The sequence below is a fragment of the Micromesistius poutassou genome (genome assembly GCF_964030765.1).
Source record: "Micromesistius poutassou genome assembly, chromosome: 9".
NCBI classification, from domain to species: Eukaryota; Metazoa; Chordata; class Actinopteri; order Gadiformes; family Gadidae; genus Micromesistius; species Micromesistius poutassou.
The window spans coordinates 16631587-16659483 of record NC_140279.1 but is presented as its reverse complement, the minus strand read 5'-3'; the positions used below and the strand labels follow the sequence as shown (position 1 = coordinate 16659483).

Sequence of the window (27897 nt, the reverse complement as noted above, 5' to 3'; positions counted from 1 at the left end):
GTGTGTGTGAGTGCATTGTCACACTCCCTGTATAGACGGCCTGCACAGTAATATGATTATCTCAGTAAGTGTGCTGTGTGTGTGTGTGTAAACTTGAGACTGGCTGCCGTTGAAAACCAAGCAGGCGAGGAGGACCGACTTATCCACTTTACCTCTGGGGAGATTCAATTACTAATGTTATTTAATACCATTGACACAGAGTAGTCTCCTCCAAAAAGGTTTTGCGTATCCCTAGGGCAAAGTGCTCCCATGCTGATCACCAGTCTGCTACCGGGACCGCTGCTGCAGTCACCCAGTCCAGGCCCAGGTAGAACGCTAAAGTCGGGAGAAAGTCATTCATGAAAATAAAAATATACTGAAAGTGCAGAAAAGTGAAGAGACCTACATCTGTCTGGCAACAGAAAGTTGACTTTCCAACTTCCATCTTTGTGCCATTATGAGTTGTGATTATTTTTATAATGTTACTGAGCATAGTGAGACATTTCAGGTTCAGTTAGTCGATAAGCTTGGGGACCAGAGGGATCTCGAGAGCTCATGTTTCATTTGCCCTGCAGATAGAGGTCTGGCTCCACTCCCATACAAAAAGATTTCTGATCAGTACGAGATTGGCCGACAAATCGCAACTGATGCGGAATAAACACGATTACGGTGCAGAGAAGCGCCGTTTTCAATAACAACAAAGATGGCTGCCGCTGATGTAGAACAGTCTGTTTATTCTGTTATCGAGACAGTATTAAACAAACTGGACGGTATATTTTCTCAAAAATTAGAAAAACTACTGCACTTCAAGATTTTGTTGAACAGAACTTTGAGTCTTTACTGCAGGCTTGTTGTCTGTTTTCGCTGCTCAGTGCTGCATCTCCCATTGCTCATTGCTCTGATCGGTTGTAGGTCTATCCAATTCGTCCAGAGGGATTTGGGTCTGCACCAGTTGGAGAAATGAACAAGGAGTTCCTAATTGCCTAATTGCAGTTTGCAATTCGTCTGGCGATGCCAGGCTCGTAAGTAAATTGATGGATGGATGGATCCAAGGAGCTCATCAACCCTTGTTTTAGTACATCCACTTTGCTTAAACCCATCACATTGCCACACTCATAACGCCATGGCCTATTCCTTCAGTATACAAACCAGCTAAAAAAAACCTTCCTTTAATAACACACAACATCCAGGCTTCGAGACAACTTCGAGACAACTCCCACAGAAAAAGTTCCCTCAAACCAAATTCCGGGGGAGGAAGAGCCAGCGGTGCGCCTACTGTTTTAATCAAACACGAGCCTCCTCTCGCCGCCCACACTGGAGTCACCTTGATCTCCACTTTATTGCTGCTGCTGCGGCCCTGCTGTAATTGCGCCACAGACAAAACACTGTTAACCCCCCCTCCCCCAAGAGTAAAAACGAACCCTGGAGCAAGGCTGCTCCAACGGGAGACTCTTTGATAGGAGACTGAGCAGAGGACTGTCATTGGCCACGCACTTCCGCCATGACTACGGCATGACTCGTTAAACCTTACATTAATCAGCGTCTCCCTTTTCTACTGCGCCCCCACCCACCACCGCGCCTTAACGGTTTATTAAAATATGTGCAAAAAAAAACAAAAACCTTTTATCGTGTCTGTCGTTGTGAAATGAAGTGATAATACTCAAGACGCTTGACGCTCCTCAGAGCCTCCTCTGGTGGCGGCAGTAGCTCAGGAGGTAGAGCGGATTGACTGGTCACCGGAAGGTTGCTAGTTCGATCCCCGGCTCCTCCTAGCTGGAGTGTCGGAGGTGTCCCTGAGCGAGACGTGCTCCTGACGTGCCCGGCTGTCGCCCTGCGTGGTTGACGCCGCCGTCAGGTGTGTGAATGCGTGAATGAATGGTCGTAAGTCGCTGCGGGTCTGCTAAATGACCTAAACGTAAGAGCAGGTGGAAAGCCAGAGTGAGCAGGCTGTGCGCAAAGGGACACTGAGGGCTGTGCTTAAAGGGAAACGGCGCTCAACCCGCCGTCTCCCGTCCATTCCATTCCTTTTCTTTTTCTGTGAGTGTGCAGATTGCGTTGCCGGATGCATTTGACGTACTCACGGGGAGGAAATGATCTGTGATCAGGGCAGGGGCGATGATATCGGAGAATGGAGCCGGATTGGCTGAGCAGCGCAACAGCAGCAGCAGCAGCAGCAGCAGCATCTCGTCTGCTGTGAGAGAGCAGCAGCACTCTGGCACTGGCAGATTGACGCAGAGAGATACTGTTGCCGATCGATTCCCCCCCCCCTTCTCTGCATGCCGGCCGGCTTTTTTACGGGCAATGCCCTCCACGGGAGGTCGGCACGTGAAAGACTCGACGCGGGGCGAGCACAGAGTAAGACGAAGGCGATCATCAGGATGATGTCGTCGAAACCCTGATGTCGTCGTGGTGACGACGCGCGACCTCGATGACGTCGTCACAACACGACGCGGTCAATGAGTGACGTCACCCCGCGTGGTTAATGCCGTGGGCGTGATGTCATCGACGTGACGTCATCGACGTGACGTCCGCGGTGTGAGGGTTGTGCGCACGTGACGCCGACGTTTGTTTTTGAGGAAGTGCTGGGGTTTAGACCCAATGTACAGACGCCTCCTTCTCCCTCACCCTCACTGTCTGGGCTTTATTATTTATTTAGCATCATCCGTCGAACAGTGTTTAGGCTCTGTTACCCTCTAGAACCAAACCCAAGTGCAACCCAGCAACAAGGTTCAGTTACGAAACAGACGAGAGAAGCGGAACGGCACTGCTACACGTGTTTCATAAGGAGCGCATAATGTCTGAGTTCGTGACAGTCATTTCTGTTCATTTCCTTGGGAGGTAATTTTCTTGAAGGTCATTTTAATTTCCACTTCATGACATGTATTAGCCTTTCTAATGACGCTAGAACGAGTGTGTGCTCCTCCACTTTCAACAAAAGGTTGACACATTGATTCTCATAATGTTCCAGGCCGTATCCAACTGATAGATCCTCACATAAAAAAAAAAAAAAAGTCTATCATTAATTCACTCTCTATTGTTATCTCTGAAAGTGAGGGATATATTTCCACACCATTTGAGCCGCCGACGTAGATTTGTGCGAGCGTAATATGAACATGTCCCCAGAACTGACGGGACATGAGGACATTATGACAGAGCCAAGCTCGGCTCGGCTAGACAGTTGGCATTTCGGGGAAAAACTCACTCACTGCTTCATATATTAGACCTGCAGGTTTTCTCTTCACCCGCTATGCAGTGCTTCAACGTATCTCCCACGGAGGCATTCATCATGTCAATCAATCGGGGGGTGACAGCTGTGTGTGGCGGTGGTGGTGGTGCTGGGGGTGGTGGTGGTGATGGTGGTGCTGGGGGTGGTGGTGGTGGTGGTGGTGATGGTTGTGTTGACGGCGATGTGTTTTTGTGTTTACCTCCACGGCGGCCTTGGCGCGCTCAAACTCCTCCTCCAGGGACTGGTTTCTGGAGAGGAGCGCACCGCCCCACTTGGGTTCCTTCGTCAGACGACCCTACACGCGCATGCGCACGCACACACACACACACACACACACACACACACACACACACAGACAGACAGACAGACAGACAGACAGACAGACAGACAGACACAACAGAGACACAGACACACACACACACACAGACACACAGACAGACAGACAGACAGACACAACAGAGACACAGACACACACACACACACACACACACATGCAAACACACACATAACGAGACAAACACACACGCAACGAGACACACACACACAAACACACACGCAACGAGATACACACACACACACAAACACACTCGTAACAAGAACAAACACACGCATCAGGACACACACGAGCAACAAGACACACACGAAACAAGACACGCACACGCAACAAGACACACACACACACACACACACACACACACACACACACACACACACACACACACACACACGGGAGAGATGGGCAGAGAGTGTAGCAGGATCAGCTTACTTCGTCTTTCTCGGCGAAGGACTCAAATCAAAGGAGATAACCAGCTTCTGCAAAGCCTCTGGCATGCTCAGTGACGGCCAGGAGCTGAATCCCCTCCTTCAGCACCTCCAAGCCCCCCCCCTCCACCCGCCCTACACCCTGACCCAGAGCAGCATGCTCCTCTGTCAGCCTCTCAATTAGCATCCATCTCATCATGCCCTTTTGCACTCCAGCCATGCAGTACTATGCTTGGGGGGAAATATGATGATGAGAATACCCAAACTGCCTTTTACCGGCCTTGGTGTTTTTATTTTTTTTTTAGTCTCAAATCACTTCTGCACACGCGGTGTCAACTGCACGGGGGGAATTACTCTCCAGCATTTAGCCTTTCGTTCCCCGATAAGGCTAGAATCCACTGTTAATGGAAACCTCCTAAGCCCAGGGCTGGCCAATCCATTACAGGGGATGTGGAATTGAATTAGGTTCCCCGTTATGAATAGGAAGGGGGGGTAATTCCAGGGCCCTCAGCTAGTGTGAGCCACCGCTCGGCCGTCTGACGTGGATGAGATATTAGCTCTCTAGAACTGAGTGTGGGCTCGGACGTTTCCCATTGAAATAGATGTCCATTGGTGAACATCATGTGTTTAACTGCAGGTAGAGCCCTATGGCTTTTCCCTAGAGGAGTCAAGTACATGCAGTGTTGCAAAGTTTGTTGCCAAATATAGGTATAATAATGTGGTATGTGTGGTCTTTCCTGTGGTTTCATGTTTGTGAAAACGTGTGTGTGTGTGTGTGTGTGTGTGTGTGTGTGTGTGTGTGTGTGTGTGTGTGTGTGTGTGTGTGTGTGTGTGTGTGTGTGTGTGTGTGTGTGTGTGTGTGTGTGTGTGTGTGTGTGTGGCACTGTGAACGAGAAAATTAATTTTAATCATTGTCGACTCCACCGAACCATGAAGCAATCGAGTGAAACAAATGTCGGATTATATAGCAAAAGAAAAGCCCCGTCCCTCCATTTTGGCACAGCCACCTTGAATCGCAAATCTGTACGACAACGTTTGCATAGCGACGTGAATCAGTGAGGAACGCAGCAGGCCTGCTGAATAATGCATGAGGTATAAATCGAGTGATGTCATCTCAGACGTCTCCCAAAATCAGAGGCTGGGTCGGTCTGTGTGTAGAACAACCGGCCAATCAGGGCGCACGCAGGGTCGGGGGTGGGGGTGGGGGGGAGGAGGGGCAGAGGGGAAGAAAGCGCTTGACATTTGAACCGCATAGCACCACGAGAAACTGTTTTTGAGAACAACCGAATCTCCCCGGATTTCATTTCGTTTTTTTAACAACAATTTTTCGTTGTCAGCGGCGATTCAACTTTTGATTTTTTTTTCCGAATTTCAAGCGGTGATGCTGTTCTGTTGGTGCAAATGCATAGGCCTTTGGGTTCACATCGTAGCGGACGCACCGGTAGGCTTACATGTCTTCCACTAATATACTGCCTGTTGAGCTGAAACGGAAGAATTTCAGCGGGTTAGCACAACATGGGCGGCAGAGGAGGAGAAACAAGCGGATCTGATTATGCCATGAGGCAGGGGTCGGCATGCGCTTCCCTACGCACAAAGACTGGCGGGAATTGATTTACGTTTCATGTCAAGTGCATACTGCTGTGCACACGCAACACGCACGCACGCACGCACACACACACACACACACAGGCACAGGCACAAGGCCTGGGAGGATCTTGAGCACTTACTTGAGATGCTAGAGCACATTCCGGCTCCGCTTTGGTGTTTGCTTCTGAGTTCTTGTTTGACGGGTCTGATTGAGTTTTGCAGTCGGTCGACCTAGGAGGGAGAAATGTGTCACAGAACCAGCGTTACGACCTGCTCCCGCGTGCACGAACAACAATCGTGTACACGAACAATCAATCACATCTAACTGTAGCATTTAATGTTTTTTTATTTAGTGTTTTTTTTTACAATGCTCTTAAAGTGCGTTTATGTGTGTGTTGCACCTTCTAAATACCATCTGAAAAGATAAGAGTGAGCCGGTTTGTAATGTTTTGAGGGATGCCCTTTTTTAAAGTGACCTTTTCAGCATTCACCAAAAGACACAGGTTGGCTGAGGAGTATGCGGCCATTAGTGGCCGAGGCCCGGGCAGCCATGAGGTGAGCCTCCTCTCCAAGGCTCATGAGAAGTGATGGCTCCCTAATGCCGCTGTCAAGGTACATTCCTTGGAAGAATCATTCATGTGTTATATCATATCCTACCCAGTCCCTCGTACTTTCCTCTCAATCATTCATGACTATCAGTCACCAGCCGTCTCTGCGGAGGACACTGATTATCTGATTCGTTACCGGATATCTGGTTTGACTTTTACTTTTACTTTGTATTCTTTGTATTCATTTCTTTCTTTCTTTCTTTTAATTCTTCGGCTCTCGGTTAACTTCAGATTTATTTGAAGGGAGTAGTGCTCGAAACCTGCGAACGTTATCACAGGTTATAAAAAGCACTATATTTGCGGATGCTCAATGCGCGCTTCATGATAGGAACCCCGTGAATTGCTGTCCTTGACACACGTCTGCCCACGAGAACACCCACCACAGGAATTCATTGGAGGAGTTCCTCGACGAGCGTCGCCGATCCAATTTCCATTTCTTGTTCCCGTTGGGATTCAGCTCCTCCCATTTATCCAGCGTCGACGAAATGTTGACTGCGGACAAAACCAAACAACCACTAATCAAATTAAATCGACCCACTTCCCAAAGGAAACAAATGCAAAAAAAAACAACATTTACACGACACAAAAAAACACATTTTGACGAAGAGTAATGGGGGTTATTTGGACCCACTGGAGAACGTAGTCTTGGTAGAACCAGTGTCGTCTACCACGTCCATTAAATAAAGCAGCAGCCCCGGGGATGGCTGGGTGAGCTGCGAGGACCCCAGGAGCGTGGCATCGCTCATGAATTATTGCTGAATAGGACGTGCTAAACACACATAGCAACAGTGCCAACCGCCAGAGGCCTCTACACAATACGCCATCTGGCCTCAATTAGAACAGGACGTGAACTTTCCGTTGTAAATGACACGTGGGGGCGGGGGGGGGGTGTGTGACAACCAATCAGACGGCCCCCGAATGAATTGGAAGGGACCCTGCACTGAGGATCGAGACCTTTTGTGGCTTGAAGTGTAAATTGTGCGGTGAACAAATGATACGGGGGCTCTCGTTATACTGTTCAAAAGTTACACCATTTATTACCGGGGCAGAATGTCTAATGTGTTCTCAACACAAACAGGCGGGGAAGGGGATTTGAAGACGGGGATTAGTGTGGGTGGGTCTCATTAGTGTGGGTGGCATTGAGGAATAAAGGCTTTGGGCCTATTTCACTTCATTTCCCTCTGAGGAATGGGGTTGGGGATGAATGGGTTGGGGGGGGGGAATGGGGGATTTTGGGAATACTCTCTCATCAGGGAAGGATGTGAGTTGTTCAGATCCGGTGGATCCTGGTTGTTGTTGTGATCCTCTATAGAACGTGAATGAGGGGAGAACTCTGGTGGTGGTCGCCCACATGTCCCTACAGTGAAAACACAACACAACCCCCATTCCCCTTTTGGATCTCAGGGTTTCCAGCAGAAAATGTGTTAAGGCGGTGGGATTGGGGGGGGGGGGTGCTGTCGGACCAGGGGGACGGGGATAACACTCTTTTATATATGTATTTTATGCTTATTTTCATTCTGGCTGTTTCCCTGCAGCCTGTTCCGCAAGTCTGTCTCGATCTGTACACAGAGAGTGAATGAAGTTTAGATTATTTTATACTTTTGTATAATATTTACAATAAAAATAAATCAATCTTTTCATTTTGTTGACGACGTAGTCAGGGCAGGAGGCAGGGGTGTGTTGCTTGGGCGGCCACCTAAGCTGTAAAGTGCTGTGGGAAACCCTGTGGGATCTACAACCAATGATCTCAGACATTAAGGGGGCGCGAGGGGGGGGAACCTGAGGGCACCCACCTCTGCCTGAATCCAGCGAGCGCCTGTCTGGCGTGCGCGTGGTCAGGGCGGTGTGCTCCACCTCCACCTGGATCAGCTCCGTCTCGTCCGCCCTCTTCCGGAGCGCGGCGCCTCTCGGGGTCTCCCCGCGGGACGCCAGGGGGCTCCTCTTGTCCCGGCCGGTCCTCTGCTCGCCGCTGGGCTCGCTGAGGTCCAGCAGGTCCAGGGCTGAGGACAGCACTAGGGCGGGGAGATCGCACGCGGTCAGCTGTCCCCCCCCCCCCCCCGGGGGGGACAGGTTATTGGGGTTTTTGGTCCCTCTTATCCTTTATACTTAATGCACCGCGGGTCGAAAGAGACAAAAGCTGACTTTGACTTTAAACCTGACTGTGGCGACCCATGTGTGAAAGCTAAGTCGTGGATATCAAATGCTACATTTTATTTCTTAAAATAAAATGAGTGTGGTTATTATGATAATTGTTTTTCTATATATATATATATATATATATATATATATTAATGAATGTTAGCGTTTTTGTTATGAGTAGCAGTAGCAGCAGCAGCAGCATTATTTTGTATCGTCACTCCTCTTTCCATGCAATAAGGGGCACCGACTCGATTAATTCCATACTGTGTTTTGATTGGTTTGATATCTTGTGCTGGTGCCTGCAAATTCAAGTGGGTGGGGATAACGTTCCAGCGTTTATATGAAAACTGTTGGAGCCAGACGTACTGTGAACACAAGCAGTAGGCCGGTTCTACTCCCACTCCCTGGCATCCAATTCTTACTGATCGAATCGCAGCCCACACTTGATAAATCGGTCACGTTACGGATGCAAGATCCTATCTGGATTTAAACATGCACATTCTTTATGACTAGGATATTGTTTGACCCTGTCTTTTTACTGATATGATAACTATGACTCACTATCGACTGCCATTTTCATCCCCTAAATGAAATTTCTGTAAGACGATGACGAACAAGCTAAAACTCAGCAGAGTTATCTTTGACCGTCATCCACTCTTTCCTTGGATGAAACCGCAATTTTTATTTGTTTAGTCACTTCTTCGAAAAAAACAAACAAACCAAAACCATCGACCCGTGGAAAGTGGAGTTGTCATGGCCTATGAATATCTCATCGAGCAGACATCCAAGAGACGAATAGACCGTCCTACAGAACGGGGGGGGGGGGGCGGCAGTCAGACCGGGGCAACCCCCCCGGAGGAGCTCTGCTCTGGTCAATTAAACAATTCAATGGCGTGTGAGCAAAGTGGCGAGAACGAACCCAGCCTCTGTTCCAAAGGGCAAGACCTTTGTGTTCACGCTGCTCTGCCGCCGACTTAGCCCTCGTCCACTCGGCTTCCTCGCTAACAAACACTGAAAAGGTGTTTCTTGTGATGTCTCCCTCGTCGGATCCAATCAACGCAAGGGGAAAAGAACGCCTGGACCCGTCGCGGTTCAGTGAATTGATGTTGCCATGGGATGAGGTTATCCATTTTATCCTAAGCCACTCACACTGAAGATACTTAGATGCCTTGGAGGTAGACTGTGGACATGGGGGATGGAGCCCAGTACCTTTTGGGTTGGAGTTGAATACGCAAGGTGATTGGCTAATACCTAGGCATTGTTTATTCATTGGACTACTGCCTGTTCGTAGTCCTGGGAAAGAGCGATCGCTCAGAGCTATCGCTCAGACTGTATTTTTTTCTAGTAAATGTGTGTTTTTGTTTTTCACTCCAAACAAACCTCCCAACAAAGGAAATGCATTTTAATGTTTAGAGGGAATTCTTTATGAGCTTGCGCAGCAGAGAGTGAGAGAAACAGAGTACGGGGGAATATTGAATATTGGAAACTTGGGGAGAGAGAGAGAGAGAGAGAGAGAGAGAGAGAGAGAGAGAGAGAGAGAGAGAGAGAGAGAGAGAGAGAGAGAGAGAGAGAGAGAGAGAGAGAGAGAGAGAGAGAGAGAGAGAGAGAGAGAGAGAGAGAGAGAGAGAGAGAGAGAGAGAGAGAGAGAGAGAGAGAGAGAGATGCACCCTACCGGCAGTGTTGGACGTGACGGGGCGGGGGCGGGAGCCATCACACTTGGTCTCGCACAGGAAGTCGTCGATGGAGGGGCTGAGCAGCGGCCGGCTCTCCTGCTGCTCGCTCACCAGCTGTGGGGATCACAAGCAGAGAGGGGAGGGAGGATCAGAGTCCTGCGCGCACCTTGACCTGGTGGCCTGTCCCTGTCTGACGTCGCTCTTCATATCGTGGAGGAGGGGGGGGGGGGTGGTGGGGGGGGATGGTGCGGTAGTAAAGTTAAGTACTCCTCGAGGTCTTCAGGGTTGCTGGACGATCTTCCCTGACACAATGACATTGAGAAGTGTTCAAATAATTGATTGCGCTTTTTTAACAACTATGTCGACTCTGATTAATGTTGACGACCAGATTTTGGATGCATGCATTGGCAGTTAGTTTCGAGGAAAAACCTAATAATAAAATGAGGACAGAGGACAGGTGAAGAGATGAGAAACGTCTCCATGGGCAGCTCATATCTCTTCCCTGCAATACTCCTTCTTGACGTGTTCAGCTGCAGTACTCCACGGGACACGTCCTCCAATCAGGCCAGGAACATAATGTAATCAGATATCCCTCCATCACAGCTGAAGTTCCCAGTAAAGTGCTGTGCCCATCACATCGATTTGATTGCGATCGGTTGTCATAACAAACCACGTCACGGGGTATAACCGTTTTTAAGGTTTAAACGAGGCCAAAAGTTACCCACACGCTCCACCTCCTGATAATAAGGGGCTGGCGAGTTAATGAACATGAATACAACAGGGAGCCATGTCAGTGGCCCATCATAGTCTGTGTGTTTCTCTTCGGGCGGACGGCGCCAGTCCTGCGGCGCAATTTCATCCAAACTTTGGAATATTGGAAAAAGGCCTACTCTCATACTACGGAAGCTGCGTGTCTTCGGAAATTTGAATGGAAACAGTCAAAGTCGTCGTTACCGTGCCAGACTCGATCCAATGAGTCCAGGCAGCCACTGAAAGCCACTGACGTCCACACAGCAGTCCGAGGGGATGCTGAACGTCCGTCCTAGGTGATCCCTGTCGTCTGACAGCCAGGCCCTCTCTGATTGGAAGGTCACAAAGGGGTGGGGGAGTCACCCTGCTTTTCAGGTGACCTTTAATAAGACCACCTCCCATCGCTAAAGCTGCGCAGACGACTACCGACTGAACAGATTTTAATCCAGTAATCCAGTTCAGTTGGTCATATTTATTTTAATTAGCAAATTATATCCAAAAGGCTTTAAAAGGCATTATTATTAAGGAAAGCACTTTTGTGATGCGTATTCTAACATTTATAGAAGAAATTGGAGATTAGAAACATGTGATGACGGTAAATCAAGTAGACTTTTCCCGATGTCGATAATCAACCAGCCAGATGAACTACCCAAACAGTTTTGACCGTTGTTTGATTTTGTTTGTGGTGACTGTCGTTCACAACAGGCCTAGTTCACAGGTGTACAGCTGGTTCAATTCATATGAATGAACCCAGTGCACATAACCACAATCTCTGAAAGGCCCCCAAGATCAGTCGGAAAGGAATAGTCTATTGGTTAGCCGAAAAATGTCTAGATCTGAACCCAATTGCAGCCTTCCTATAGCTGTAGGGATCCTTCAGTGATATGCCTCACAACAATGTGGTGAATGTGTGCCTCTGTGTTAACGTATGTTCACATCTCTCTGTTCCCTATAAATGGGAGGATTTTCAGGGTCAGAGGTGATTATGCAAAGAGGTGAGGTGAACAGACGGATATCAAGATGAGATATGGTGTGGCGGTGATCCTGATGGATGGTGCTGTTCCATTATGTTTCCCATCCCACGTTCCAAACCGTGCAAATGCTTATCAGCTAGATAACCATGCTATACAGGCTAAGAAATCAGTTGTCAAAGGCTCCAATCGTTTGTATTTGTTTAAGGTTTGCTCTGGGCAGCGTTGTTTCCAGTTTAGGCTTTGTGTGTTGGGCTGGCTTTAAGGCTTCTCTAGCCTAGGCTACTCTGTTACGATCATTGTTGGCTTGTGTAGTGTTGACAATATGCCGGCAAACGTGGCATTTGCCCTTTCTGCTTACGGTCAGGTATTATGACGCAAGGACAAATTTCATGACGTTGCTAAAACATTAATTACTAGTGATAGAAAGGGGCTGTGAACCTGCCATATGCCTGATATGTAATGTGCCAAGGAGTGGTTTAATCTCCTGGTCTGAGTGAAATGAAGACAGATGTTGATGTTGTACACTCCCGGATTGGCAGCCTGTTTGAACTGAACCATATTACAAATACCTAATTCGCCCGTCACAAAGAAGAAAAAAGGGAACATCTGTCACATGATTATTTTGAATGGAGGAAATGTTCATCCATTTTGAATGATGATGTTGTGATGATGTTAATAATGCATTTGACTCCTGAAGGGATGGAATAAACCTTTAGAAGGGTCGATCGATGTGCTCACTGGGGGGTACTGTATTAATGTCACTTGGGGGGCATGCTGTATTAGTGCCTGTAATGAATTCTCTGTTACTTAAAGTTACTATCAACTGATTAAAGTGTAAGTGAACTACCAGCCCAAATTTGAACACTATGAGGATTCAACAATGCATTTAGGGCTCTAAAAAGTGGGCGGGGGGGCTTGTTATCCCCATGGTGACGACCCAAGCCAACTTTGTGATACTTTTTGTGGTGTCGTTTGTTATCTTGTGCGTCTTTCTGTATGAGCGTTACAATGTTGTTGCCATGTTGTGTATATATGATGCACAACACACGTGTATCAGCGTCCGTAAAAGTGTCCGCGAAACATAACTCTCTCTCTGACGCAGCGTTATAATACCAGTGTCCGAAATGCTATACTATCGCTTTTTTGTTCTGTTGATATGTCGTATATGATCGTTAATATAGCAATCTATGTCATTTTGTCAAAGAATATACTAAAGGGCAATTTGATGCCACAAAAAGAAGAGGGGAACGTGAATCACAAACTGGTTGGCAGAGATTGGTAAAAAACCTATGATTTTACACCTGTTTTCCCTAACGTCATATTTTCGTGCCAGTGACTAAATCTCATAGTTTACTATGTTGACGATCATGTGACATAATGAACATGGTTAAAACGATCAAAAATAACTTTGGGTGCACTGGCCTTTAAGTGATCTTGTGGATGTGGGTTTGGATTATCCAGGTAGCTGTACTGTGTACTATACTATCAAGAACATCCGTTTTAAAATGGCTGTTGGTGGCTTTTGTTCTTCTATCAAAGTATAAATGGAACAAAACATGGTGTTTTTCTACTCTGTTTACTGGGATGTCGTGCTGTGACCGTAGAATGCTGACAGTGCAAGAATAATTGAGCTCTGGGAGGGGGAACAAACCATGAGCAATGAACAGGGGTCGCATTTTTGCCGTTCATCCAAACTAGCCATGCTGAACACGCCTATGGCATTAGTTAATTTAAATAATTAATTTGAAAGTATGCACGAGACAAACAAATATTTTTATAAACTCAACCATTCAAAGAATTCAACGTTTTAGCATTGAACATCTCATTGTAAAAGAAGAAACAGACGGGCAGAGTGTTGTCATATACTGTGGTATGATACATCATATTTAGTTATGAGATGATAAGCTGCCTCCCTGTCTCTCTATTGTCCTTTTATCCGTCCAGAATGGGTGCAGGCACACCAAACTGTGTGGATAATATCACAGGTCTTGCACGACTTGTGCTTCATTGATTACATCAGGTTTATGCACAAATACACAAGTAAAACAAGTCTGATACCATCAATAGGGAATATTTACTGGATTATATTAATGACATTATGTGTCCCAGAAAAGAATGCTGAAGGGCCATTTTAATTGGAAAGTATGATTCCACCCAACTCATTATTTATAAATGCCTCAAATACCACGTTTTTCAGTGGCTATGTTTTTTTTCTGGTAGATACAATACAGACCATTAGTTTCACTGGGATCCTTATTTTTACTTATTTCTAAAGAACTGAAATGTTAAGTCAACAGGACAAGCTAAACAAATAGATAGCTGGCATTTCTCCCTGGGTTATTGAGAAGTTTATATATATAAAATATTGATGTAAATCTTAAAGTCTCCACTATTATAATTACCACTCTTTCGAATACTTCATGAACATCAAGTGAGCACTGTAACTAATTCCTCAGAGAGTTGGGGGAGACGAGCAAAAGCGGAAGAATATCTTCAGGACATAAAATCCAGTCAATAACGCGCCAGTGCTCCATAAATAATGGTTGCAAAATTGTATATCTGTCAGTGGGTAGAAGAGTGCTGTTGTAAAATGTCAAAGGTAGGTATGTAGCTCAAATCTCCAGTGGTATGGACAGAGATGACCTTGAAGACGGAAGACAAAACATTTGTCCAAACAAGGTCATGGTTTCGTGTGTGGGCATGCTTTTGCCAAGACCAAAGAGCTTAAAAACATACCCCATGTCAGCACATTTCTAAGCACATTTCCACGGAGCATGTCGTAGGATAATGAGCTTGTATATATTATTGTATACAAGTATATTATTATTAATATTATTATTATTATTATTAAGTATAGTTGCATGACGAGAAAGCTCCACTATCTCTAGTGAGTCGGCCGTTCTGTTCGCCAACAGCAATAACAGGTAAAGCATGCTGGGGCTGAGGTTATGCTTTCCTCCCCTGTGGGGCTTCCCCTTCGTACCTTTTTTTAAAAATTATAACCCTGTCTTATGCAGATCTCCCTGACACATTGTTTACCAAAATATAAAAGTGCTGCCATTGTGGCTGGGGAGGGGAGCCGGAGTATTACGTAAAGGAAAACTCCAGCTAATTGTGCCACCTGGGCATGACTCCTGGTGATGCCCTCGGATGCAGTTGTCAGGAGAACGGAGAAACAGTTAGACACGTAAGACTCCCAGGAGCGTGGGTGATTAAGCAGTGTGTGTGTGTGTGTGTGTGTGTGTGTGTGTGTGTGTGTGTGTGTGTGTGTGTGATTGTGTGTGTGTGTGATTGTGTGTGTGTGTGTGTGTGTGTTTAGTGATGTGTACCAGAGTTACCTTATGAGGAATAAAATCAAAGCAGAAAATTTATGATTTTGATCGCGTAATTCCATTTTGTTACGCTACGCTTGCTGGATAATTGCCTGCTCTTGCTAGCGATATGAGACGATGGTTGTCCTTGATATTTTTATGTTTTATACAACAAAAGACACACATCAAAGCCTTGATCATATGTGCCAAGGTGGCGGTCTTATTACTCTGTTGTGGTGACAGGGCTGTTTTCCCTAATGCTGACACGCCCTAACAAACAGCCAAACGTTTTTTATTTTCTGCTGCTTGTTTAAAAAGACAAGCCAACACCTGTTTACGTTCAGTGCCATGGACTTTGAGTGTGATCGAAAGGTGCATTGAGTCAAAGAGCGGTCGTCAGCAAAACCAGTCATTTGCATGGGGAGTCAACACTTCTCACTCGAACATCTCAGGTAAGCAGGGGAAGGTACACAAACTTGTTCTTCTTAGAGTTCTTCGAGTAGGTCCGGCAGGGATCGCATCGGGTCAACAGTATCATGTATGTCCACCCCTCACCCCATCGATAGATCCTTTCTGCAGGTTCCACTCGAGAAGTGAGTTATCTTTCGTCGTTGTATAGCCTTTGGTTGGCAGTGTGTCAGGGAATTACTTTAGTAGGGTTAGGGTTAGGGCTAGCTCAACTTTGAAGGGATCCAGTTCATTTATTGTACTGGTGTAACCTGTATGCATGCAGATTGACAACATCTGCATGCATTGCTCGACAAAGAGATGAAGACTTCCAGTGACATCATATTGACCTTGTATTGCAGACTTAATACACTATTTCTTGTTCTATCATGATGATAGACAGCAATATGTATGCCACCCTGAGACCTTTCTGTGAAGCACTCGTGAATTCCTGTTTGTGGATCATCTTCAATCGTTTAGCACTTACCTTCTGCCACACATTAACAATACACCAAGGAAGATGAAATGAAAGGAGATACGTTGGAATGGATGTTTATTATAGTTGTTGATGATGAAGATGGTTAATTCATGTTCAATACATCTTATTTTAAACTTCTGCGCAGTTAATATGTCAGAGATGATAGATGAACTCTAGTAGGATCATTAAACTTTGGGGGATTGAGAAGAAGGCAGTTTTAACTACACAACATATTGAACTAATTACGGCTGCTAAACTCTTCTACAAATTAGGACTTTTATTTTGTGGCAAACAGTTCAGGCGTGAAAAAGGCAACAGCTGCTGAAAGTTTGCATGTGTCTGTGTGTTTTTGTGTGTCGGTGTGTGTGTGTGAGAGTCAGTTAAGAATGGGATGTAACACTCTCGTCTGTTAATGAATGACCTACTTTACATGAGGTCACTTTTAAGGAAGTCCTGCTGATGAAGATAAAGGATTAATTATTACTATTAGTTAATTAATCAACAAATGTCTAATTAGTATAAATAAATTGATCCATCATTGATAACATAACTCATGGATTATAGGTTAGTCTAATCGCCACACCTTATTATAAAGTGGTATTGAAGTGTGTATTTAAAAATCGAAGTAAACCACCACGGGGAGAGGGGGGGCTGACACACACACACACACACACACACACCTGCCCCCCCCCGTCCCCCTGTTGACTTTACAAATAATGAAAGGTCGAAAGAATTGCTATTTGCAGATTGTCGCAGCATTAAAAACAGGGCCTGTATCGAGCCAAAGTCACGCTGCTATCGATCGATTTAACTCTATGGGGATGGAGGCGGAGCAGAGGTGCTGGTGCGTGAAACACACCTTTAGGTTTTGACAGGGTCCGTCCTCGCACGACAGAGTCCCTGAGAGCTGGGGGGGGGGCGGAGAGGAAGGGCAGCGAGGTGAGGGGGGCCGGTGAGCATTATGTGGCTGTCAAGTCAGTTTTTTTCCACCAACCTTGTTGAGCTTATCCTGCAGTCTATTGAGGCAATGCAACCCTTGGCCTTTATGCAATGTATTCAATGAGCTGTTCCACCAACAAGGCAAAGCTCATTTGCGTTCTTAACCTCAACCAGTCCTCAAAGGGCCTCCTGTTCATCATTGGTTTAGATGTGTGCTACGACGGGCGTTGCGTGTGTTAGAGGGCAACATCTTTATCTAGAGGGACTGAATCAGCGTCGGCTGTTTACCATATCACTGTGATTTAGCAAACATGCTGCACAAACTAAGCTGCACACAAGCAGAAACAAGGAGAGAACATGAACAAACGATCGTATGGATTATAAAAACGCCGTAAAGGACATGAATAGCACAGCGCAACCCCTGTGTGTGGGGGGGGGGGCGCTAACCCCCCCCCCCCCCCCACACACACACACACACACACACACACACACACACACACACACACACATACACACACACACACACACACACACACACACACACACACACACAGGTGCAAAGGCAATCAAGCATATGAGCACAACAGCATTGCATGGCCATTGCTTTACCCCTACTTTCCACAAAAAAGGAAACCTAAAAAGCAAAGCAAGATACCGGTATATCTACTACAGGAACTAGAGGAACAAGTGTACAGACAACTATAGTATGATACCAAATGATGTTTCATTTTATAAGTTACAATTTTCTTACTAAAACAAAGCTGCTCATGAGGTTAAAGCAAGTTCACAAAGTGCGGCTAACTTAATTAGAAAATGGGCGAAAGGGACATGACAGAAAATTACAGACAAGCCTCTGGGAGTTTCAGTAATAACTAAATGCACTGTTAGTGTTTGGTTGAAAAGGTGAGTTCAGCTAATTGCTTTTTGGCAATATCAAACTCATAAATTCTTTCTAAGACCGCTAGTTTCAGAAACAAAAAAAACTATTTAACCCCTTTCCCGTAAACTTTGTCTGAGCGTTCATGTTTTAAAATTAATGTAAAACTATTCAATAAGGAAGCATTTACCCATAGATGTTTGCATATAGATGTACACCCTTGTGATGAAGACAATGAACTCAACAGTCCCACCACCAGGGGCGACAGAGAGCAGAGCTGATAAGAGTTGTTAGTAGACAGCATAGTGTGTGTTGATATAATAAATATAGGAAGCTCAAGGCCGTTTCATTAGGACCAATGAAAGGAGGAACTTCCAGGGATGGGGAGGGGGGGGGGGGGGGGAGGGTTTGAGGGGAAGGGGAGGGAAGGAAGGGGGTGGTGTTCTGAGGGGTTCTGCCCACCTTCGTAGTCACCGGGAGGAGGGGCTTCCCTTCAGAGGACGCCTTACTTGGTATCTCCTTCAGGACCATGGCCACAGTCTTATCTGCAGCCCTAGAGTCCTTGCCCTACAACAGGTAGATCAACAATGACGTGGCATCAGGTCAATTGGACAACTCAAGTGCTTTTGCCCCCATTTTGTTTTTACAGGGGGGGGGCAGCTTATATAAATATAAATTGAGATCCCAAAAAAAACAAAACAAGATTGAAACTTAATGAGAATGACACTATAGAGACACTACGGTGATCTAGCTGAGGCAGACACACAAGTACATCGACTGGAGACGGTGTGTTACACAACACTGTGGGGATGGAGGAGAGTCACTACACAATGACGTTTGTGGTCTTTTAAAGAGGTACAGTGTCACACCGCGAGGGTAGGTGGTGTGGCAGGGCCTCCTGTACAGAACCTGACAGCAGCCTTGAGTACTCTGTTTTATAGTTTATATTTGAAGGTTAGGCTTTCGTTTTGTTGCAATTCAATACAAACATGAATAGTACAAATTTTGTGTTGGCATTGTCGTTTATTCATTAATTTTTTAAATTCTCACAAACATTTATTTGACTGCATCACAAATACCTACTCTCAACAGAGATGGTCATTAATAATGGCTGAAATCACTTCCACAAAGATTCACCTCAGACATACATCAACATGAACAACCCCACTTAAAACCTAACCCACAAGACAAGAACCCTAACTCCTAACCCAATAACCTTAACACTAACTCCTAAGCCACTAACCTTAACCCTAACACAATAACCCTAACTCCTAACACACTAACCTTAACCCTAAAGTAAGAACTGTAACTCCTAACCTTACCACTAACTCCAATAACTATGGCTCCCACCACACTCAAAGAGCTAATACTTACAGCCAAGTCTACACCACAGTTATAAAACTTGCTTGCCTCCCAGAACATATTCCCTATTGCTTTACCTGAGGTGGTTTACGACGTCCCCATGAAAAATAAACCTATATTCTTCTTGAATTCATTAAAAACAAAGCTGTCACATCACTTTTTTTTCCCTCAATTCCCAAGATTCCCCAAAGAACATTGATGGTAAAAAAAAAAACACAACAATAAAACATCGTAAACAACCAAATTTTCAGTCTGAAAGATTACAGGAGTGCACCTAAAATGGTCACTGGATGGGAAAAGGAAATTTCCCCAGGGGAGCATGAGACTGCTAATGGAGTCACGAAAACCACCTGCGCACCCACCCCTGAACTAGCCATGTGTAAGTAAACGGAGCCTGTTAGTCTAATACCACTGTATTATGGCACAGCATAAGCAGCAAGGATTCTCTTTGAGGGACAATGCCCTGCTACCTTTACAAACGTCTAATGAGGTATATTGGGACACTGCATTAATAATGGCCCTTTCCATGTTAGCACACACATGACACTAAACAGCGTCAAGTGCATCAGGACTACACCAGCAACTACAATCTCACGCCGGTACATGTTTCTGTTTTAGACTGGAATAACGTAGAGGCATCTTCAAAGCCGCAGCGAAACTCGATACAATCTCTATCACTCTTGCTTCCATGCCGTGTCTGCATCAATCCTCGCGTATGGGGTCAGTGGACCGTTCTCCACAGAGGCTGTAGCTACACACACAAACATCAGGTCTGTTCATTTATATGTGTCAGAGCACAAGCCGCAGAGGGGGTGGGGTCACCATGTGGCGTTCCGTATGTGTTGGGGTTGTGCTGGGGCACCAGGATACATGAATGGAGCAGACACCTAATTAGTGTTAGGTGCTACACCTGGGTCGGTCCAACAGGGATGCCACTGTCAACAATTATTTTTTTTTAAATTTATTATAACTATTATTTAACTATTATTTATATGCCAAGTTCCCCTCCAACCGACAATGCCGAAAATAGGCTTTGTTTTTTTCTGTGCAAACTTTATTCAGGGTGAAACGGTAAAATGTGCAAAACAAGTCGATTATTATATATTTTTTAAAAATCTGGATTTATTAGGATGATGTTCTTTTTGCACAGTTGTCTCCCACTAGTCAAGAGCGAACTAAAGTATACTTTGCAATTATATTCACCGCTTTATTTCAGGACTATTTCACCCACAGGCAATCCAAAGCAGATCTAATACTCATGTTTTGCATTTTGATTTGAATGTGCAGTTAAATTCATCTCGAGCTATTTGCAGTTAGCCTTGTGCCCTGCTGGGACTTGCGTTTGTCTACGGAGTACTACGCAAACAAATTAAACTGAATCATTGTCAATGGCAAATGACTAAACAACTCTGTAAACCATTTAATCTATGTAGGCCTACTAGATAGTGTTGACGGACTAAGTGGATGCATTTACAATTCCCCATCCAGCACTGATAATTCGGCAAACCAAATAAATAGATCAGCTGGAGGGATCGTTTCTCTCAGTCTCTTTCTGAATAACTTATAAAACGTAAATAGCCCTTTCACTGTTGTTGCAAATGTGGAATACCTAATTCAGTGCTGAGTTTAAATCCCTCTCCTCCAACCGCTCTAAAAGAAAGCACCCTGTATTAAGCTGTTCTATATTTCACAAAGTCTCTTGACGGGATTCACGTTCGGAAATGCGTTACCAAATTGTTACATAACGGGCAACTGGGAATTTCAGTTTCAGTTAATTGTCGTTTTTACTCATGGCATGCGTGAAATGTTACCATTGCGCGAACGAGAACCATGAGTCAGTAATCTTCCCTCACTGACGAGAATAAAACATAGGCTTTTCCTCTCCGGATCGCTCTCCCAGAGCGGAGCCATGTTTAGATATTTACTCAGAGAAGCTCCTGGAAGCTCTCTTGAATGTTGAAGGGGGGGGGGGAAACAAACAAACAAGAAAGAAAAGAAAGAAAAGAATACACAACCGAGTGTCTCCACTGGTGTCTCCACTCTTTACATCCTGAGAGACGCTACGGAGGAGGGGGGAGGCCGGGCAGCAATCTGATCGACACCCATCATCTCCTCCTTGCGTGGGGAGGGGGGAATGACCACCCCAGGAAGGAGATCACCCTCCATCAGTGGGAGAGGGGTGTTAGTGAACAGGGAGGTGTGGGTTACTAAGAGGGTCTCCTTCTGACACACTTCCATGATATTGTTAGCCTGCGGGCACGAGTGACACACTCTGTATTGTGTCTCCATGATGAACACAAATGTGTTCGTTCATACGGGAAGGCAGCAGCAATGATGCAGTTAGGCCTAATGACACATGCACACACGCACACACACACACACACACACACACACACACACACACACACACACACACACACACCATTTCTGTCTCCCTCTCAGTTTAAATAAGAAATCTAAGCCAGCTGTTCAAACCCACTTTGCCCAAAGGGTTTATTTTTCACTCAGTTTGAGCCAATGACGTCACGACACAATACTAGTATGCATCTTTATTTCTTGGGATAATAAGTATTTCTTTCCTTGAAAAAAATAAAAATAATAATTGGCTGAAAATGTTCACAATTACCTGGAGAGTATCTTGCTTTTTGTAAAAAAAAAAAATCATGAAAATGAAGGTTAAATGGTACTATAACTTGTATATGATTAAGTGGCTTGAAAAAGTCATAAATGTACTGAGAGACAATTATACAAGACTATTTGCCCTTTGCCATTTCTTCGAGATAACCTTCACCCCAACATTTTTCTGTTTTTAAAGACGACTGCATTAACAATGCAGCTAATCAAGTGAAGTGATCAATTTGAAGTGAAGCTGAGTGAAATAGCCAAAGCCAGAGCTCTCCATCTTTGATTAATAAAAGCACCCGAAAGTACAAAGAAAGAAATGATGACTGAACTTGAAACTCTGACAACCCCACGCTGAAACACAGTAAGTAAGTACGTGGATATATGCAAAACATTGTATCCATTATATATAGGCAGTGCTTTACCAACTTAACAACTCAAAGTGATTTGACTGACTGGAACCCGAGTGGACTGCCATCAGGTTACTGCTCGCTTCAATTTCAAGCGTTGCTGAACAAAAGACTGATTGGAAAAAGGACAATTTAACCCAATTACCGCTCGACAAATGTCTGACACAAAACGACTCCATGGCAACTGCTGAGCCTTAATGGGTTCCAGCGCTTGTTTTGCTTCAAATCTCTGTCAGACGATTAAGTGGTGAGAGACAAGCTGTTGCTCTTTGATGGATTATGGCACAAACTCGCTGGATACCATTTGAATCCTCCATTGGGCGTCAGACATCAGACAAATCGTTTTTCGAAAGATTATGTTCTACTTTGTTACAGATGACTCAAAATCTCCAAAATGATCGGGTTCAGTTTACCTCCTAATCTATTATCATGTCATAATTTTCTTCATCACAGGGTGTAAACACGAGGAAGCTGGGAGGTAAATCTAAAAGTCCCTTAAGAGCCGTAAAGGTATAATATGAAACCAAATCCAAATTCACAATATGAGTTGTCTTTGCCCAACCTCCTCCGACCCAGACTCGAAGCTCATGCAGGTTGCCAGGTTGAGAACACTAACACAAGAACATGAGCGCAAAACGAGCCAAACACAACATACATGGACCAGTCCTACACTGTATGTTGGTAAGCTAATGTATACGTTTCAAATGTATTTGTTTGCAAATTATAAACAAGCTCAGGTGTCATCTGTCTTGAAACTCTTCTGGGCTAAGTTTCCATCTTTCAAACGCAACTCCCAAGATTTACCCCTGTTTAGCCCAGCTCTGGTCATGGAGCTTTTTTGAAAGAGATGAAGAGGCTTCTAGGTCAGGTAAATCCAGTACAATCTCAGATGATCTAGTGGACTTGCTTGCTTCCATGGATGCAGCATTCTGTGTTTGTGTGCTGATTTATTGAATATCTGGCAACCCGGGGTACTTGGAGAATAGTGAATCCTAATAACACACAGGTCAAAACAAAACAAACTAATCGACCCGCACATACTAACACAGCTTTCCACTGAAGAACAAATCCTTAGGAAAAACAAGCATTGATGAAAATGTACACTTCTAGGTCAGCATCTATCTGTGTGTTATTGTGTTTTAGAAATGTTGACTTAATTAGATCTAGAGACGATGCAGGAGTTTGAAGCTTCCCCCAAATACATTGCCTACCCTAGCTTTAATCTGTAGTGTCTAGAAACCATACAAAGTACAGTTCTGACATTCATTTCCACACTGTCTACAGTATAATTCCTGCAGAGCTCTGAGTTTCCAGCCAATGGCTTGCTTAAGCTGTACACGTTTGGTTCTTTATGTATCTAGAAATGGATCTAGCAATGGAATTTCACAGCACACCCTCTTACCCTGCATCTCATTTGTCATTATTTTAAAACAATATTTATAATCTATTATTTTAGTATTTTTCTTCTCATTTTGGGGGAAAAGTCTGGACCTTGTCAAAATAACAGTCAAAACCCATAGGAGAACAGTGTAATAAATGTTACAGAAGACATCTATACATGTATCATCTGTCTTCATGTCTGAACATGAAAGAACAAGGTCAGCATCACAGCACCATTGTTAGATCAAATAACCCTCATGCTGGATCTCCATTAGAGGCGATGTTCAAAGGGGATACATGTCTAGGTGCTTTAACAACACCTCTATATAAACATTACTGAAATATGGAAACAAAATCGATTCAGTTTGACATGTGTAGAAATTTCTTGAATACAAGAAACTCAGTAACATGCACAGGAATTTAAATGAATGATTCCAGCCTTTATATTCACCCCACAAGCTCCCTGAATTAATGCTATGTCACTGCCCTAAAATATGATAAATTAATTAAATTCCCTTTCAGAATCATAACACCATTTCCATTAGTCAGAAGCACAAGCCATGATGACACAGGTGACAGCTGTATCATTTTTTTTCATCTAATCACTTGGACTGTGATTTAAATGAAAATGGCTCATATTTATCTATCTTGCTGTAAATAACTCTCCATTAGTCTTCATACGAAATGTTGTACGCTCATCTGAAACTCACCTAAAGACTGTTAACACAATCTAGACTCAAAATGCGAGGCATCTGGTGGTCCTGTTGTTTAAGCTAATACAAACTTGGTTCTTTCAAACTGTGATGCACACTCTTTCACAAAACATCAGTCTATTTTACACACAAGCTGGACACATGCATGTGCAAGGATAAACACTCAAACGAAAACCCCAGCCAGGATCAAAGCATGACTTTGATCCCCCTATCGGCTGACAATGCAGAAAAAAGACTAGGATTTGTAACACTTCGCATTGAATCAGCAACCTGGGGAATTTCCATGGTTTTCTCACTGACTCTCCAGAACTAATAGACCGAGAGCGTTGAGCTCATTTGGTCTTTCATAACCTCCCTAGAGGTACCGAGGGAGACCCTCTTCAAGTGTGAAAGAGGGGAAGCAAAAGCATTGAATGGGAGGGGGCATGATGAGATCTGCAAAGGTATCTCATGCCTTTGGAGCATGTGTCCCAGTGTCGGAGAGCCTACCAAGAGCAGGATAGTTTAGCTACTAGTGAGGCTGCAGGGCTAGGGTGATTCCCAAATGATGGAACTGGGGTTTGTTTCCAATATACGCAGCCTCAAGCATGATGACTATTCTCTACCTGCTCCTTAATGACGTGTATCTGAATTTGCTATAAGCTAAATCTTCTATTGTTTTGGAAAAACACATTTTCATCATTTAAACCCTTTCACAATTTTTTATCTACCCTCTATTTTGAACATAACATACCCTGTAACCCTGCAACTTGAAGGATAACACGTTCATAAAGCTCCATTTATGGGACTTGAGATTACACATACAACCCAATGAAGCGATAGGTTGTTGACAGGTACAAATTGAACACCACGACACGGCGGCATGGACAAGCAAGCTCACTGATTCAAGGACTACAAAATAGCTCCAGCACACTATAGAATCTGCCATCCCCTGCTGTCAATCTCTGAGACCCTTGTGGACAGAATCCTGTTGGTTAAAACATGAACACAGCACACCGCCGGCACACTTCATGAAAGAGTAATGACGTGGAGCATCTTGGAAAGTACGTCAATTTTGACGTCGCTATGCAGACATGACCCAGCCCATGGGGGATTTAGTATTCTACACCAGGTCTAATGTTTTTGGCTCATGAATATTGAAGCCGGAGTACAATGTATCCTTTTCTTGAGAATCTAAAAGGTAGAGGAAGCTACAAAGGAAGCATTCTCGTGGTTAATACGTCTCTCCGTCGCCTCACTTTGAGTGCTATGCCAGAGGTATCATTCTAGCAAATTAAAAGTTGCTTAACTGGAACCAATTTCTTCTAAAGACTGAAGGTATATATATATATATATATATATATACATACATACATACATACATACATACATACATAAACAACCTTTTTTATTTTTATAATTATGTTTCCGTTGGTGAAGGCAAAGCAACTAAAAATACAATCCATTAGGTGTAGCTGAGGTTGCGGCCTTATTGAGGGTAAAAAAAAAATCTAATTAGACTTATGTTTAATATCAGCAATACTTCAGCTGTCGTCAAAAGGATCTGTAATTACTATGGACAATAAGATTTTCCAACATATTATGGTTAGATAGTCAGTGTCCGGGACAAGGATTGGACAACATATCGACCAGAGGTTCATAAAAAATCTTATGCCATGACTCCCTTTAGAGGTATTTCTGTCCCAAGAACCCACCAAATATTGGGTAAGAAAAGCACATTAATTACTAAATTAACATACTGATAATGAAATTAATGATATAAGGCATGTATAGGCATGTGTATTTTCGAATGTAATAAATGTTTATTCATGCCATCTCACGACCCACTTGTTCCCTCCTGCTGATTTAAAGGTGCTGTAGGTACGAGACTTAATGCTGCTGTACGAAAGATTCGAGAGTTGTGTAGACAGAAAGTTTAAAAGAGCTGAGGAGAGCATGAATTTAAAATGAAAGAACCAGGAAAAAAGTTGCCTCCCTCCTCCCACTTTTGTTTTTTCAACAAATGAGAAGTGAGAGAATTTTACACACCTGAGATTGACAGGCCAGATGGATTACCCAATCATGTTCGATATGCCCTGATTGGTCAGAAATAAGCCGGGAGCGTCCACCCGAAACAGATCTTCTCATAGTGCATTTCTCCAACTAATAGCTAATCTTGAGCATCATGGCTATCTCACAAGTCTTCCCTGACTTCGCCTCTTCGAGTCTTATCTTCTCTCCTTCGCTATCAGCCACCGTGGCAGCAGTATAATAGGCTTTGTTTTGACTGCTGCTGTCCACCTGAGTGTAGTGGGGGGGGGGGGGGGCGGGGGGCAAGTAAAGATTGATTGCTTGCTGGGACTCCCTAAATCACTTGAGCGGAGAAACTGGGATGTACTTGGAACTCAGGAGCCTTTATATAAAGCGCCGTCCTCTTACCCGCGTATCGATCATGCTGGTGAGGAAGAGGAGGTGCATGGGTGGCAGTTGTCTGGGGATATGGGGGGGGGGGGGGGTTGGTTGTTATGACAGCAACAAGGACGGCGAGGAAGGGAGAAGAGTAATTTGAGCGGCCCTGAGCAGGGTAGTGAAGATGTATGCAGGGGAGTGTGTCTGTTGGGTTCATTCAGCTGCTGGGTAGTAGCATACAGATTTTTGTTTAAGCATTTATATCTTGCACAGGTGTACCAAAAAGGTTATAGTTGCTTGTTTTTATAAAATAACACCAGAGACACAGGAGAGCTTTGATAGCTAATGGCTATCCACAGGGACACACAATGAAGAGATTCATTGAATGCAGAGTACATTCGTTGGTTCATTGTTTTTATTTATTCATAGTGTTTTTTTAATTGTGTTACATGCATACAAAATAAGCTGAATGTTGTATGACATTGCCTTTTTATGAATAATTAAAAAAAATAAAGGAGACAGAAAATAGGCCATGAAATTTGAATCTTCAGAGTCTAATTTGTATTATGAAACCATTTTCTAACCAAAGGAAGGTTCTACAGAGCTGGCATTTCTCCACACATCCGGGCTTAATTTTAATATTAATGTTGACAAGCCTGGAAGCCGACGAGGCATTCGTTCTTAAGTTTCCAGGAGATTTAGGCGTCTTTATCTTTTCAGAAACTTAAAAGTAGCTCACTATTTCCCTTGTGTTTCATAGATTCAAATAAGGTACATTTCCAGCAGAGATTATTTTTTCCCCTCAACTCTTGACTGTACTGCACCGCACTTGATTCCACCCTTTAGATTGCACATGAGTTTGCAATGACTCATATCCGACTGTAAATACCGGGCATTCTCCCTCACGAGGGAGTGATTTAGATCACACAAGCAGAACAATCACTGGTTACTCGTTGCATTAGGGGGGACCTGCTGGTTTATCTGATGAGCAGAAACTATTCATATTTCATTTCGTCAACATTTATGTCACCTACCCTATGGCGAGCTGGAAGGGAAATAAAAGTATGCTCTCACTATTCCTTAACCCTCCCCTGTTCCAGTCAACACAGAGCTCAGTGCCAAGTCCCCAGTGTTGAGACCGAGCTGCTGGGAGAGGCAAGCAGGCTGCATAGCTAGAAAAAACCCTGCAGTTACCTGCAGGCTAAAACCTGCAGTTTAAACCTGGGCATCTCAACCACTTTTGACCAGCAACCCCATTTTTCACCTCCCACA

General features: G+C 44.4%; 1 protein-coding gene across 2 annotated transcripts in view; it reads right to left on the bottom strand.

Annotated features, from left to right (window-relative positions):
* Positions 1-18296, bottom strand: part of pex5la (peroxisomal biogenesis factor 5-like a) — a gene marked incomplete at its 3' end in the record, with an annotated part of 35410 nt that extends 17114 nt beyond the window's left edge. For both annotated transcript variants that reach the window (XM_084473418.1, XM_084473417.1), the window contains exons 1-7: positions 18213-18296; positions 9974-10088; positions 7956-8174; positions 6543-6654; positions 5695-5785; positions 5419-5448; positions 3405-3500 (exon numbers count right to left, since the gene is read on the bottom strand). In XM_084473418.1, the coding sequence (XP_084329544.1) occupies positions 3405-3500; positions 5419-5448; positions 5695-5785; positions 6543-6654; positions 7956-8174; positions 9974-10088; positions 18213-18281 (732 nt within the window). In that variant the 5' untranslated portion in view covers positions 18282-18296. The remainder of the gene's footprint in view (positions 1-3404; positions 3501-5418; positions 5449-5694; positions 5786-6542; positions 6655-7955; positions 8175-9973; positions 10089-18212) is intronic.
* Positions 18297-27897: the final 9601 nt, after the last annotated feature.